At 38.9% G+C, this 13,897-nt stretch overlaps 6 protein-coding genes across 6 annotated transcripts; 4 read left to right on the top strand and 2 right to left on the bottom strand.

Moving 5' to 3' along the window:
* Nucleotides 1-35: 35 nt before the first annotated feature.
* V1514DRAFT_327609 (uncharacterized protein) lies at nucleotides 36-1,761 on the top strand (the record flags this gene model as incomplete). The annotated part of the gene is made up of 5 exons (XM_066927012.1): nucleotides 36-164; nucleotides 218-284; nucleotides 358-746; nucleotides 802-917; nucleotides 962-1,761. Coding segments are annotated over exons 1-5 (1,361 nt in total), but the record flags the coding sequence as incomplete, so codon positions are not given.
* A 143-nt stretch (nucleotides 1,762-1,904) lies between these two features.
* V1514DRAFT_327608 (Poly(A) polymerase central domain-containing protein) lies at nucleotides 1,905-4,543 on the top strand. The gene is made up of 6 exons (XM_066927011.1): nucleotides 1,905-1,974; nucleotides 2,044-2,187; nucleotides 2,267-3,558; nucleotides 3,638-3,752; nucleotides 3,881-3,968; nucleotides 4,162-4,543. Exons 1-6 carry the CDS (start codon nucleotides 1,970-1,972, stop codon nucleotides 4,204-4,206), a joined length of 1,689 nt encoding a protein of 562 aa, XP_066784464.1. The 5' UTR covers nucleotides 1,905-1,969; the 3' UTR covers nucleotides 4,207-4,543.
* Nucleotides 4,544-5,370: 827 nt separating this feature from the next.
* Nucleotides 5,371-7,576, bottom strand: V1514DRAFT_327597 (Cupredoxin). The gene is made up of 2 exons (XM_066927010.1): nucleotides 6,794-7,576; nucleotides 5,371-6,730 (listed from the first exon to the last, which is right to left on the bottom strand). Exons 1-2 carry the CDS (start codon nucleotides 7,374-7,376, stop codon nucleotides 5,487-5,489), a joined length of 1,827 nt encoding a protein of 608 aa, XP_066784463.1. The 5' UTR covers nucleotides 7,377-7,576; the 3' UTR covers nucleotides 5,371-5,486.
* A 1,190-nt stretch (nucleotides 7,577-8,766) lies between these two features.
* Nucleotides 8,767-10,468, top strand: V1514DRAFT_304227 (iron permease FTR1/Fip1/EfeU). Its single transcript, XM_066925626.1, has 3 exons — nucleotides 8,767-8,927; nucleotides 9,003-9,811; nucleotides 9,877-10,468. The coding sequence occupies exons 1-3, from the start codon at nucleotides 8,893-8,895 to the stop codon at nucleotides 10,125-10,127; spliced, it is 1,095 nt and encodes a 364-aa protein (XP_066784462.1). The 5' UTR covers nucleotides 8,767-8,892; the 3' UTR covers nucleotides 10,128-10,468.
* A 329-nt stretch (nucleotides 10,469-10,797) lies between these two features.
* On the top strand, nucleotides 10,798-12,214 carry V1514DRAFT_327594 (iron permease FTR1/Fip1/EfeU). Its single transcript, XM_066927009.1, has 3 exons — nucleotides 10,798-10,929; nucleotides 11,006-11,814; nucleotides 11,886-12,214. The coding sequence occupies exons 1-3, from the start codon at nucleotides 10,895-10,897 to the stop codon at nucleotides 12,086-12,088; spliced, it is 1,047 nt and encodes a 348-aa protein (XP_066784461.1). The 5' UTR covers nucleotides 10,798-10,894; the 3' UTR covers nucleotides 12,089-12,214.
* Nucleotides 11,752-13,426, bottom strand: V1514DRAFT_291130 (N2227-like protein-domain-containing protein). Its single transcript, XM_066925313.1, has 2 exons — nucleotides 12,828-13,426; nucleotides 11,752-12,740 (listed from the first exon to the last, which is right to left on the bottom strand). The coding sequence occupies exons 1-2, from the start codon at nucleotides 13,412-13,414 to the stop codon at nucleotides 12,203-12,205; spliced, it is 1,125 nt and encodes a 374-aa protein (XP_066784460.1). The 5' UTR covers nucleotides 13,415-13,426; the 3' UTR covers nucleotides 11,752-12,202.
* Nucleotides 13,427-13,897: the final 471 nt, after the last annotated feature.

Genomic DNA, 13,897 nt, shown 5'->3' with positions numbered 1-13,897 from the left:
GAACATGGTACAGCCACATCATCTTAAATGCGCCACAACTCTATATTGACTCCATCTTCAGTTGTTCATTTCTTCTTGTGCTTAAAAGAGCTTGGCTTGAGTAGCCATTTTGTATCAATCAATGAATGAGGGACAAGGGAAGACAAGATGCCATACAATATTGCGTACGTTTATGAAATCCGATTATGTGTGGGGCCAATGTTAACGTGATTGACAGGATGGTCTCGGACTTCTTCTATCCATCACCCGGTGGCATAGAATCGCATATATATCAACTTTCTTCAGTGAGCAATTGATACAGCAGATTTATTGAAGTTCAACGCATGACTGATTTTTTTTTTTTTTTTTTTTTGGTAGAAACTGATATCACTCGGTCACTCAGTTGTAATAATCACTCACGGGCATGGCTCACGAACAGGCGTCAGGTATCTTACGCACGGTCTTAAAGTATATTACGTACCTTTTCTGGTATTATATCGGGAATCCACTTTTCCTTCAGTTTTTTCATTTTTCCCAATTTTGCGGAATATTCTTATTAGAGAAGAAATTGAAATCGTGCATGGCCATGGAAGTCTGAGCAGTTTATGTCATGAAGCAATATTACATTCTAGAACCATGGGACTACGAACCGTGTTTACAGATCATTCACTATTTGGATTTGCTGATCCGGGAAGTATATTGGGTAATAAATTGCTAAAGTTTACACTTAGTGATATCGGACATGTCATTTGTGTGTCACATACCTGGTAAGAGTCGCAACTGGCAACGCCGAGCTTGAAATATCGCTAACAATGTAAATAGCAAAGAAAACACGGTTCTAAGGGCATCACTGGATCCAGTTACTGTAAGCGTAATACCTAATGCTGTGGTTGCATTAAATTTTAGACCCGATTCAACTAAAGCTTCCCCAGAAAATAGTACGTATAACTTTAAAAGCAGTAACATAAATCTAATCAATTAGTTACTATTGTAGTAATATCAAGGTTATATCCTAATAAGGGAGCTGATTTGTTGACTGCTGTGATTCCTCGCATATGCTTGCTTCATCCGACCGTCAAATTTATTATCGCAGGCAGCGGCCCACGCGAGATTGATATCGAACAAATGCGTGAAAAATATCAACTGCAAGAACGTGTTGAATTGCTAGGCAGCATTCGTCATGAAGATGTACACGATGTCATGGTCAAGGGTCATATATACTTGCATCCAACGCTTACTGAAGCGTTTGGAACCGTGCTTGTGGAAGCTGCTTCATGCGGGCTTCTTGTTGTAACCACAAAAGTTGGCGGCATTCCTGAGGTGTTACCGTCACATATGACGATATTTTCATCTCCTTCAGAAGATTCACTTGTTGAGTCTACGAGTAAAGCAATTTCCTTGATCGAATCCAAGGCAATCGACACATCAAAATTTCACGATCAAGTCAAGGGCATGTACGATTGGCGGGACGTTGCCAGAAGAACCGAGAGCGTATACGATATTGTTGCCAAGATTGAAAATGAGCCGGTGATTGATAGATTGAAGAGATATTACGGATGCGGCATTTGGGCAGGGAAGCTGTTTGTCATGTGCGTTGCCATCGATTATCTTATCCTGAGGGTTTTGGAATGGTTGTTCCCGGAAAGCAAGATTGATCGAGTGAGGAAATGGCCACGAACGCCAACAGACCAACCACTTTTAGCAGGCGAAAACTGTGGAACTGTAAAAGTTGAATCTGATGTAGAATATAGTGATTAATTTTATATTATATATTCTAAACTACGTAAACGGTAGTAAACATTCTGGCCATGACCCAGGTTTAAACTTCAAGACAACGAGCACGTGATGTAGTTAGGGTTTTGTGCATGTTGCCTACCTAGTAGTTCGACAAGGCCAGCCAGCACTTTGATTTAGTTAAATATTGGGAAGTAGTCAGAGGTAGATTGAAATCTTGCTTTTCTTTTCTTTTTCTTTTTTTATTTTTTGCAATATGAGGTAAAGAATTATAGTCATATATTAATTTTTTTTGTATTTTTGATTGATGATTTCTGATTTAACAAAAAGTTCACTACCGACTAAGCAATATGGTGTTACGCCTCCAATTTCAACCGCGGCTCCTACAGAAGCAGAAGTTAATATGAATGAAAAGTTGGTTGAAGAACTTAAGAGGCAAGGATCTTTTGCATCTGAGGCTGAATCACAAAAGAGGTTAGTTTTTTTTTCTTTTTGTTTACTTGTCTGTTTTTAAGGTAATGAGTTGGCAGTAATAACATCAAAAACAAAACAGGGTAGAAGTGCTGAGCAAGTTACAAGGGTTGGCCGAACTGTTTGTGCGAACGGTCAGCCTTCAAAAAAACATGTCAGAGGGAATGGCAAAAGATGCGGGAGGCAAGATTTTTACGTTTGGATCGTATCGGTTAGGAGTTTATGGGCCCGGCTCAGATATTGATACGCTGATTGTCGTGCCAAAACATGTTACCCGTGAAAATTTCTTTGAAGTGTTTGACAAAATCTTGCGTCAACGACCGGAATTGGAAGAGATTGCTAGTGTCCCGGATGCGTTCGTGCCAATTATAAAGATCAAGTTTTCTGGCATTTCAGTTGATTTAATTTGTGCCAGACTTGATGTACCACAAGTGCCGCTATCGCTTACGCTCGAGGACAAAAATTTATTAAGAAATCTGGATGAGAAAGATTTGAGAGCATTGAACGGAACCAGGGTTACGGATGAGATTTTGAATCTTGTACCACAAACGGTAGTGTTTAAGCATGCATTGAGAGCCATTAAGTTATGGGCTCAACGCCGTGCCATATATTCTAATGTTATGGGGTTTCCAGGTGGAGTTGCCTGGGCAATGCTTGTTGCTAGAATTTGCCAGCTTTATCCGAATGCGATTTCGGCTACCATAGTTTCAAAGTTTTTCAACATTTTGACAAAATGGAGCTGGCCTCAGCCAGTCATGTTAAAACCGATCGAAGATGGACCATTGCAAGTTCGAGTTTGGAATCCAAAGTTATATCAACAAGATCGTGCTCATAGAATGCCGATCATTACTCCTGCGTACCCATCCATGTGTGCTACTCATAACATTTCAGCATCGACTCAGAAGGTAATAATGTCTGAGCTTAAAAGAGGAAGCGCTTTAATGGACGAGATCATTCTTGGCAGACGACCATGGGTAGATTTATTTGCCAAGCATGATTTTTTCCAACGATATAAGTATTATCTTGCGATTTACGCATCATCGAAGGGAACAGCCGAGCAGCAATTGAAATGGTCTGGAATGGTTGAAGCCAAGATTCGAACGTTTGTACAGAAATTGGAATGGATTGAAAATATAGAATTGGCACATCCGTTTGTCAAAGAGTTTGATAAAGTACATTATTGCGCAGATGAAGACGAAGCTAAAAGAGTAGCAGATGGAGAACAGATTCAGACTGCGGTGACAAAGGAGGCAGATCTTGCAGATGCGGCCAAGACTGAAGAAAAGGAAGCAGATGATCAGAAACAAAGAGACGAAGGGAAAATAGTGGTTTATACAACGACTTTTTTCATTGGCTTGGAGATTAACTTGGAGAGTATGTTCTACGGTCAAAAAGATGTTGATGGTTGCTACTAACACAAGAATTTTTTTTTAAATTTTAATTTTAATTTTAGGAAAGAACAAGCAGCTTGATATTCAGTGGCCATGCAAAGAATTTTACGACACATGCAGGAGTTGGCCTCAGTACGACGAAGATGTAAACTGCATTTGCGTTCGAAATATACGAAAGTACCAAAACCATAAGTTTTTCTTTTTTAAAAAATTTATTGCTCTTTATTTTAATTTTTTTTTTGGAATTTGGCTAATCGAACGAAATTTGCAACTCTTTTTTTTTCTGTGTGTGTTTTTTTAATTAGTTTCAATTTGCCAGATTATGTATTTGAAGCAGGTGACGTTCGACCGGTGAAGCTGAAAAAATCGAAAAGAGCACTAGTGGAGTCAGAGGTGTGTTGAACGTTTTTATTTTAATATTTTTAAATTTTTTTGTTGCGTATTTTATCGTTTTAGCAAACTGACCAAAAACGCTAATGTCATGTTGGATCTTTTCTCACTCACGACTCGGGAAATTGTTTTGGAACGAGTCGGAGAAAGAGGCAAGATTTCAGTTTGTTTATATGCGTTCAACGTTTTTCTTTAGGAGTCTGAACAAAAACGACATCAACCAACAACAGTGCAGGCGTAGAACTGAGGTAGATATTTAACAGTTTTTTGGAACAGGTTTAATGTTCCATATCTGCATATCTGCATATCTATTTATTATTTATTTTTTTCGTTTTTCATGTTTTTTTGTTTTCCTTATCATATTATATTTTGTACTAACGATAGAGAAACGATGAATTGATGATTCTGAGCGTTGTGAGCTTATCGCTTTCTCAACTGTCGACGAGTACGTATATTTCCGAAGTTAGGTGTGCGTTTTTTTTTTGTTTTATTTTTTTTGGCGTTTCTTTGTTGTATATAACTTATTACATACCAATTGTACTCATTTATGTATTGTATTAATAAGATTTTTCGTAAATATATATACGTGTAGCGTGTTATTGAAAGCAAATTCGCAATATCGCATAAATGTGCAATAAAACACACATATGTAGGAAAAATTGTTTGGTTGATATGGTACGTTGAGGTACGCATATAATTGGTTGGTAATAACTATAGTTAATGATTGTTTATTAAAGATGCATACACTATATGTATGTTATGTACTCATAATACTGACTGGTACATGATATATGTATACAGACATGTATATGCATAAAACATAGTATGATATAAAAATTATTAGTTACAGTACTTTCATTTTCGAGGTACCACAGGGTATTGTGAAATAAGTGGCTTTTGGGACATTTCAAAAGTCCGAATTTGGCACATGAAGAATGAATAATGCAAGATTTCAAAAGCATTATTATACCGCAGGCACGCAAAACATTTTGACCACATGTATCTCCCTCACAATGCCAGATTGTAAAACAATCAACACATATATTTTATAGACTGTCTATAAATTAAATTTGCTAATGTATAATAACCAATGAAAAAAAATTAGACAAAATCAAGAACAGAAAATGTTTTCACATTCAAACTTGTGTTTGAACGCAAGATTCCGGAGAGTAACAAAATACAAAGTTTCAAACTCTAAATCATGTAGCGTCTTTCGCTCATACACTACATATCGAAATCATTACATATTTTATTAGTATAGTATTACATTATTATATACAGGTGATCAAGTACGGTATATGTATAATATATATCACTTATAGAATGATAATTGCATTAGGGATTATAGTTAAAAAAAAATTGTACAATGGTTTACGAAAGTATATAAAAGTCATTAAGGAAGATAACACCAAATTAACAAGAACCATTCATTGCCAACAAGGTAATTTATCAGAGGTAACCCGAAAAAAAAAGAAAAAAAAAGAAAAACTTAAAACAAAAAAAACAGGAAATTTTAAGGCTTTACTTGGTTTCCGAAATATCATCGAGAGGTTCGTGAAGGAACTCAGCAACTTCTTTCTCAGTGGATTTAAGTTCAGAAGAACCATACCAGACAATGAACGCCATGCCAAGGAAAGCACTCACGCAAGAGAAAACAAGAGCGACAACACCTTTAGTGGTAAATCCAGCTGGCAAAAACTTTGGTTGCAATTTCTCACCAGTGAGGTCGAGTAAATTGACAGTGTTGCCGGCAGCGTTACCTTCGTAAAGGTAATTTCCGGCCTTGCAGGCAGCATAGAAATCATCAGGAATGCTCTGACTTTCTTGAATTTGTAGTGGGGCTTCAACCAAGGTCAAGGCCAGACCTTGTTCCAAATGCCATTCAATATGGCAATGGAAAAACCAAACACCTGGATTATCGGACCTAAATCGAAGAACGATGTAGCCATTCGGGCGGACGTAAACAGTGTCACGGCGCATGGGGTACTGGTTGATCGTTCCTGGGTTAGAAGAATCATAGGTAATGAAAGTGTCGTCGTCATCAGAAGCTTCCGAGCGTTCAATGACCTGGAAATTATGACCATGAAGATGGAACGGATGCGTACCAGGGTCATTACTGTTAACAACAATTTCAATAACTTCGTTGTGATTGAGGACGTAGGTATTAGTGTTGGAACCATAAATGGTGGCGTCGGTAGACTGATTACCAGACGAAAGTACTGAGTACAGGGTTGGAACGTTAGGAGCCAGGTAAGAAATGTTGTTGAAAAGAGCGTAATTAATGCCGTCATCGAGAATTTGCATGAAAACAGTAACCGATATTGAATAGTCTGGTTCGAAAGGTTCTTCTTTTTCAATTGGAACCAAGTCGAAATCATCATAAAAATCCCATTCATAAACAAGTTCTGGATCAGGGAAGTCACCGTTTTCATCATACGTGAGCCAACCGGTGGAGTTCCAAATAAGATCATCGGGGATGAAATCCAACATGTCGGTGTCAAAAGAGGCAGAAATAGGAAAGTTTTGACTTGTCGAGTTCTTTGTGGTCAAAAGAATAGTGTAGCGCTGGGCGACGGTGATGTAAATTTGAGACACGGTAGTACGCTCGACGTAAACACCGTCCACTTCGATGATATCAAAATCGTGACCTTCAAACCATACGTACTGAGAAACAAAAGCACCAATGTTGATGATGCGAATCTTGTAGGTTTTGTTTGGTTCAACATTAAAGTGAATGTTTTGAGAATCATTAAGAAGAGCAGCATCTGAAAATGTATAAGTATATAAACACAACTAGAACAAAAATATAACGTAGCACAGTAACGTACCTGGGATTGGCTCAGCACCAGTAGGGTTAGCCAAGGTTAAGAATTCGTTCGATAGAAGCCAGAAAGCTGATTTGTGGTAGTAATCGGAAACAGTAAGATAGAGATCGTCATCGTAGTCGTCCTTGTATGGATCTTCAGGGTCATGTACGATAAAAGCGCCACGGAGGCCATCAGGATACTGGGCTGAGTAGTGAGAGTGATACCAATAGGTACCAGGCTGGTCGACCGTGAAATTGTAAACAACATTTTGTCCGGCCGGAACCGCACATTGAGTTACACCGACAGGCCCATCCATACCATTGGTACCGTTTTGGAAAAGACCATGAAAATGAATAGAGGTTGGCTCATTGCCCAGGTTGTTGGTCACGTTAACCAGTAGCCTGTCTCCCTTGTCGACATGGATTGCAGGCGGCGGCCATTGCCCGTTAACACCAATTATCTGTCTCTCATAGGCGCCGTCGGGATTAGCGGTGACCCAGTCGATAGAGAAGTCGTATTGGACAGTCTTTGCCAAACTGACCGGGAGCAAAGTAGCCGCTGCTGCTGCCGCTGCCGCCGCAAAAGCAAAGTTAGGGAGTCTCATAAGTTGAGGACAAAAAAAAAAAGTAAAAGGGGCGGGTGGGAGATAGATGGAGAAGGCTTGAGTCAGGAAAGGCAAAAAAAACTAAGCAGGACAGAGAATCGAGAGAATTGAGAAGTATAATATAATATACCCATAGAACCTCGAAGCGTGGTTTTGTGTTTATTTTTTTTTATTGGCGTGTCGTTGCAGGTAAAAAAAAGTCGCCGTGGGGCAATAAGGAACCAAGACAAGAAGAAGAAGAAGAAGTAAACCCAAAACAAATAAGGTTGGCGCTGGGAGCGTATATGGTACCTGAAACAGGTTATCCGATCTGATAACCGGTCTAGAACGCGCGGTTTAATTTTATTATAAGACATCAGATGCGTGTGACTTGTGAGTTGTGACTGCGTACAAACCATATAGTTACATTATAACAAGACAACAACAACGACATTGGGCGAGTGTTTAGAATCAGGAAGCAATTAATTGTCAAATGGAACTAACTGGGCCCGGGCGATCTTGAACATAATGCAGCAAACAACTGACCAAGTGCCAAGCGTATGTATGTGTATGTGTATGTGTATGTGTATGTTTGTATTTGTATTTTATTGTATTTTATCTTATTTTATTGTATTGCAATTGATTGCAATCATGATTCTCTTGTCAATCCAAGCATCAAGCAAAGTGTTCGAGATCAGGCACGTTGTTTTGCCTAGACTTCACTCTGTCTAAATATACAGTTTTAAATGATGTACGTTATATTAAACACATCATTGACATGGGCCTGGAACAACAATGCGATCGGGGAAGCCGACTGGCCGTGCGAATATCAACGATATCTCATCATCAGATAATCTCGTTTTCGGTCGTTGTCTGCTGTTGCATGTTGAGTATCTAGAATTAGTCTACATGTAAAACGTGTGAGTTGAAAGCTTTTTTATCAACCGCGAGAGACGAGACAACAAGCATATGCATGCATGCAGCCGCACGCGGTACCCAATACCCAAGTCAAACCGGCGAAGTATATTTTTTTACTCAAGTCAGTCGGGCAAAGTACGGAGACGCAATTTGCTTCTTGACTTTGCATGCCATTGATTGATTGATTGATTGATTGATTGATTGACACGAAACGATGCATTGTGCAAGTTCACGGATGACATGCCATATTCAATCTGTTTGTTGTGTCGTGTAGTACATGTCCCGTGTGAATCTGGATGCTTAAGAGTGATGATGGACTAGGCCCAATTCGCGCTCGCCCCGGGTCCAGCCAGATTGATCCATAATCTGATTGCGCAAAGTTTTAGTCCTTGCCTGTTTCAGCCGCCCAGAAAGTATTGAGTTCAAAAATTCAATTCGGTGTATACGATTCCTTTTGTTGGTTTCGCGGTTTATAAACATGCATGGCCCCTCTAGGCTTTCTGCTGCTATAGTCTTGTCGCCAAGAGGTTTTTTTTTTTGTTCATTTGTTTTTTGACCTTTCGTCCAACCTGTTGCCGCTGTCTTCCTGCAGGTGTTGACGCCGAGCTTTGCTTCCGATATGGCACAGGTTTTCGACGTTTCTATTTTCTTCATGTAATTGAAAATTTGTTGATTGCTGTTAAAAAAAACTTTTATTCCTGAAATAGAAATGCTAACATTATAAAATAGTGTCTTTCGTGAGACTCTTGAAGCCTCTGTTATTATTTCCGTCCTTCTTGCATTCATCAAGCAAGGTGTTGGACGTTCTGCCGATGATCCTGTAGTCTACAAAAAGTTGGTTAAACAAGTCTGGATTGGTTCTGCGTTAGGCCTAATAATTTGTCTCATTCTTGGTGGCATTTTTATCGGTGTTTGGTATGGCTTGGGTAATGATATCTGGGGAAGCTCGGAAGATATCTGGGAAGGCATATTTTCAGTAATTGCTGCAGTTATCATCACAATCATGGGTTTGGCCATGCTCCGACTTAACAAAATGAAGGAAAAATGGAGAGTCAAGATTGCCAGAGCTCTCGAACAACCAATTAACAAGAAGGAAGGTCATGTGTTTAAACGGTTTACTCAAAAGTATGCCATGGCCGTGTTGCCCTTTATCACCGTGCTTCGTGAGGGCATCGAGGCCATCGTTTTCGTCGGAGGCGTCTCTCTTTCTTCTCCTGCCACGGCTTTCCCGTTACCAGTAATTTGCGGACTGGCCGCTGGCGGTGGTGTAGGGTTTTTGATGTACAAGGGTGGAAACTTTGTGCGCATTCAAATATTTTTGATTGTCGCCACTTGCTTTTTATATCTCGTTGGTGCCGGACTGTTCTCAAAGGCCGTGTGGTATTTTCAGGACTATAAATACACTAAATTGGTTGGCAGTGATGTGTCCGAAGAAGGTTCCGGTCCCGGTTCGTACAATATTCACACCGTGGTTTGGCACGTCAATTGCTGCAATGGTGAAACTGACGGTGGTTGGATGATTTTCAACGCCTTGTTTGGTACGTCCTTAAGATTTTTTTTTTTTTTTTGGTATTTTTTGCGCTAACTAGTTCACGCTTTGCAGGATGGGAAAATTCCGCTACTCTTGGCTCAGTGTTGGCATACAACTTTTATTGGATCGGCATTATGATTGCCATTGTTTTATTATTATTTAAAGAGAAGAGAGGCTATTTCCCACTTCTCAAGTCATGGGAAGAGAAAAAGCAGGCACGACTTGCAGCAAAAGAGGCAAAAAGAAGGGCAGCGATTTTGAATGCATCATCGATTGATGATTCAGACTCGAATGAAATTAAAAATTCCGGTATTGCTGTTTAAATTCGGTGTGTGTTTGCGTGCGTTTTAAAATAATTGCCAGGTTTAACGAGTTGATTTTTTTTATTTTATTTTATTATTTCTTACATATATTATATATATATATATATATATTTGCGATTTACTTATACCGTTAATGTTATAATAGAGAATTTATGCGTCTTGATTTTGTTGAATTCTTGTACTTCGGTTGACTTCAATGAACTTTCAAACGAAGTGGCAGGTTATGTTAACTGGCCGACGGCGGTAACCTAAAAAAGTTTCGACATCTTGCATATCTGATTGATGATCATAAAATCATGCACACTTTTTCACAACAATAAACGTATAGTTGTGTCAATTTATAATATCCTGAATACCAGTTGCCAAACCACAATCACAATCGCGGCAGTCTTGTTCTGTTAATTGAATTAAATATATAACTTATAATTATTAGCTCAAAACAAGATACCAAATAAAAGATTGAGGAAATTATAAAACTTGAGATTTATTTTGTCTTGGCTGGTATAATAAGCCAGACCGGTTCAAAACGCAGCCAAGGAGCCAAGCCAGGCGGACTTTGAGTTGAAATATGCAGTACTTCAAGGTATAAACCTTATTTTTGACGGACAGGATGAATTTGGTCTGGGTTCAAAACAAAAAAAAAATAATTATTAACCAGAAAATTATATTCCTGTTGTTTATTTATATTCTTTGCAAGTGCCACTTCCTTTCGCAACAACGACGACGCCTTAACTTTCACCCGCTCCCTCGTGTGTAACTCATATTCAATGGCGCAGGTTTTCAACGTCTCTGTTTTCTTCATGTGCGTACAATTAATTACTAGCTTTGTGCCTAATTTCACCTAACCCTTATTTCCCCACACCTACCTGTATGTATAGTCTCTTTCGAGAAACTCTAGAGGCCTCGGTTATCATCTCCGTCCTGCTTGCCTTTCTTAAGCAAGGTATTGGCAGATCCGCAGATGACCCGGTAGTGTATAAGCGCTTGGTTCGTCAAGTTTGGTTAGGGTCTGCTCTTGGTCTATTTATTTGTCTGATTCTCGGCGGGGCCTTTATTGGAACATGGTACACTCTGGGCAAGGATCTTTGGGGAAACTCTGAAGACATTTACGAAGGCATTTTCTCCATCATTGCTGGAGTTATCATCACGATTATGGGGTTGGCTATGCTCAGGCTTAACAAGATGAAGGAGAAATGGAGAGTTAAGATTGCCAAGGCCTTGGAAGAACCAATCAAGACAAAGAAAGGCAACCGGTTTAGTCAGTTTTCCAAAAAGTATGCCATGGCCCTTTTGCCATTTATCACCGTGGTGCGTGAAGGTATTGAGGCAATTATTTTTGTTGGTGGCGTCTCATTATCTTCTCCTGCATCTGCTTTTCCACTCCCAGTTATTTGCGGTATTCTTGCCGGTTCAGCCATCGGCTACCTTATGTATAAAGGTGGCAACTTTGTTCGCATTCAGTATTTCTTGATTATCGCTACTTGCTTTCTGTATCTTGTCGCTGCTGGTCTTATGTCAAAAGCAGTATGGTACTTGGAAATGTATAGTTTTGCTAAGCTTGTGGGCGGTGATGTTGCTGAAACTGGTTCCGGTCCCGGCTCGTACGATGTCAGAAGATCCGTGTGGCACGTTAACTGCTGCAACGGTGAAACTGATGGTGGCTGGATGATTTTTAACGCATTGTTTGGTAAATTTTTTACAAGTTGCCTGTGCTGTTATTATAGTTCGTTATATAACTAACTCTTTTGTGTATTACAGGTTGGCAAAATTCTGCAACATACGGATCAGTCATCATGTACAATGTGTACTGGATTGCCGTGATTATTGCAGTCATCTCTCTTCTTTTCAAAGAGAAACACGGCTATTACCCTTTCTTGTCCAAGTACAAGAAAGTTGAACAAACCATTCCACCTGCTCCTGTTCGACAGAATTCTAAGGAAGAAAGCTTAGAGTCTGTTTGATGCGGCACTGTTCGCTTGTAGACCTTGGTGTTTTTCTCTTTGGGGATATTTGCATATACATAGATAACATACATACATGCATACCCCATGTAATAATAATAACAATAATGGTACTCAGTTTTCCCGTTCTATTTTTAATTTTTTTCTGGCTACCCAGAATACAGAATCATATTCCCAGTTCCCCATAGATCTTTCGTCAGCTGCATACTTGCATTTAATACCTTGTTCAATTTTTTCAAATTCAAACCCCATTTGGCGCACAATCGTAATTAAATCATCCAGAGGTAATTCTAAGCTGCCTTCTTGTGAACCCTCGTACGAAGATTCTTCGAAATGATATAAAAGTGGTCCAAAATTTACCCACAATCCATTATCAACCAACGTGTTGTATATAGTTTCAATATATTCAATGATATTATGCGCAGTATCAATGAAAAATGTCGTCACAACCACGTGCCAAGATGATAACATTGTCGAATAAATTTGGGTAAAACTTCCAGCAGTAAATGAAAAATTATTGGCAGTTGAAATTTTATTTGTAGACGGGCACAAATCCGGAAATGAAATCTTTCGTATTTGATTTGAAAAAGTAGATAAATGAGAAAACGAGTGCAAGAATGGATATATGCCAAACTCGTTTTGACTTGTCGTTCTGAAATTTTTTTTTAAAATAATCTCAGTTCTTGTCATAACCACTTTCAACAAAATCAAAAACAAAAAAAAAAAAAATCCAACTTACTGATTTAAAATAAAATTTGAAGTCATCAACATGTGATAGGAAAATTCATTTCCCTGCGAGATGTATCCTTCACAGGCAATATCATACGCTAGCCTGCCTAACCCAGCACCAGGAACCAAAACCCGAATTGATGACCGGTTGAAGCTTTCAAATTTGGAATTCAATTCATTAATAGCCCTGCCGTAGCAAATATCACGTTCTGGTTTTCCCTCTGCCGACCAATCACGATAGATTTGCTTCAATGTTGATCTTGCCTGACTAACCTGAATCTCGGTCACTGGATGCCATTCATTCTTATCTTGTGGAGCTTCAAACTCATTAGCTCCAAAAATTGCAAGAAGTTTTAAAAATTCAGCATTTTTGTCTATTGCGAGTTCTAGCTGCCTAATATGATCTGCATAGTTAACGGAGTTTAATAGAAGTTGGCGATGAGACGGTGGTATCCAGGCAAGCGTCCGTTGACGTGGCTCAATCAGGTTACGATGTGCAGCTTTGCCGTAAACGAAAAACGAATTTAATGTTGAAGTCAGTGCTCTTTGTTCAACAACATCTTCTGAAATTGGTTCATCTTCCTGGTCAATTTCCATTTACTATATATATTACACTAGAAATATTTTCTGTATTATGTTGCATAGTTAAGTTAAAGCAAATAAAAAGCGTCAAGGGGTTTGTGTCCTATGATTTAACTCATCTGTTATACAGATCCATATTTGACAATTTAATAAACTGATAACTAGAACGATTAACCGAGTTTAAAATCCACTGCCCTTGATTCCGAAATTTTGAACTGTTATTGGTCTAATTAAGATATATATATATTACCGAATTAAATCAAGACCATTTCTGTTTTCTATCGCCCGTCACAAGGCTCAATTCAGTTTTTAAAACTCCATGGAATATGGACGAAGAGAGCTCGCCTAATGGCATTCTCACTCGGACACTTGTGCAATCACGAGTTGCTAAAGCGTTCCATTTGTTTAAAACGTCAGCCTCGGCTCCAGAGTCAATTCTACTGATACTTGTATAGTTTTGTTTTGTAATTAGACAATTTTTTTCCCTAACGATGTTGA

The sequence above is a fragment of the Lipomyces japonicus genome, assembly GCF_038497905.1.
Source record: "Lipomyces japonicus strain CBS 7319 unplaced genomic scaffold V1514scaffold_10, whole genome shotgun sequence".
Classification (NCBI taxonomy): Eukaryota; Fungi; Ascomycota; class Lipomycetes; order Lipomycetales; family Lipomycetaceae; genus Lipomyces; species Lipomyces japonicus.
Note: the sequence above shows the minus strand (reverse complement) of the source record. Positions and strands in the feature narration are given on the sequence as shown.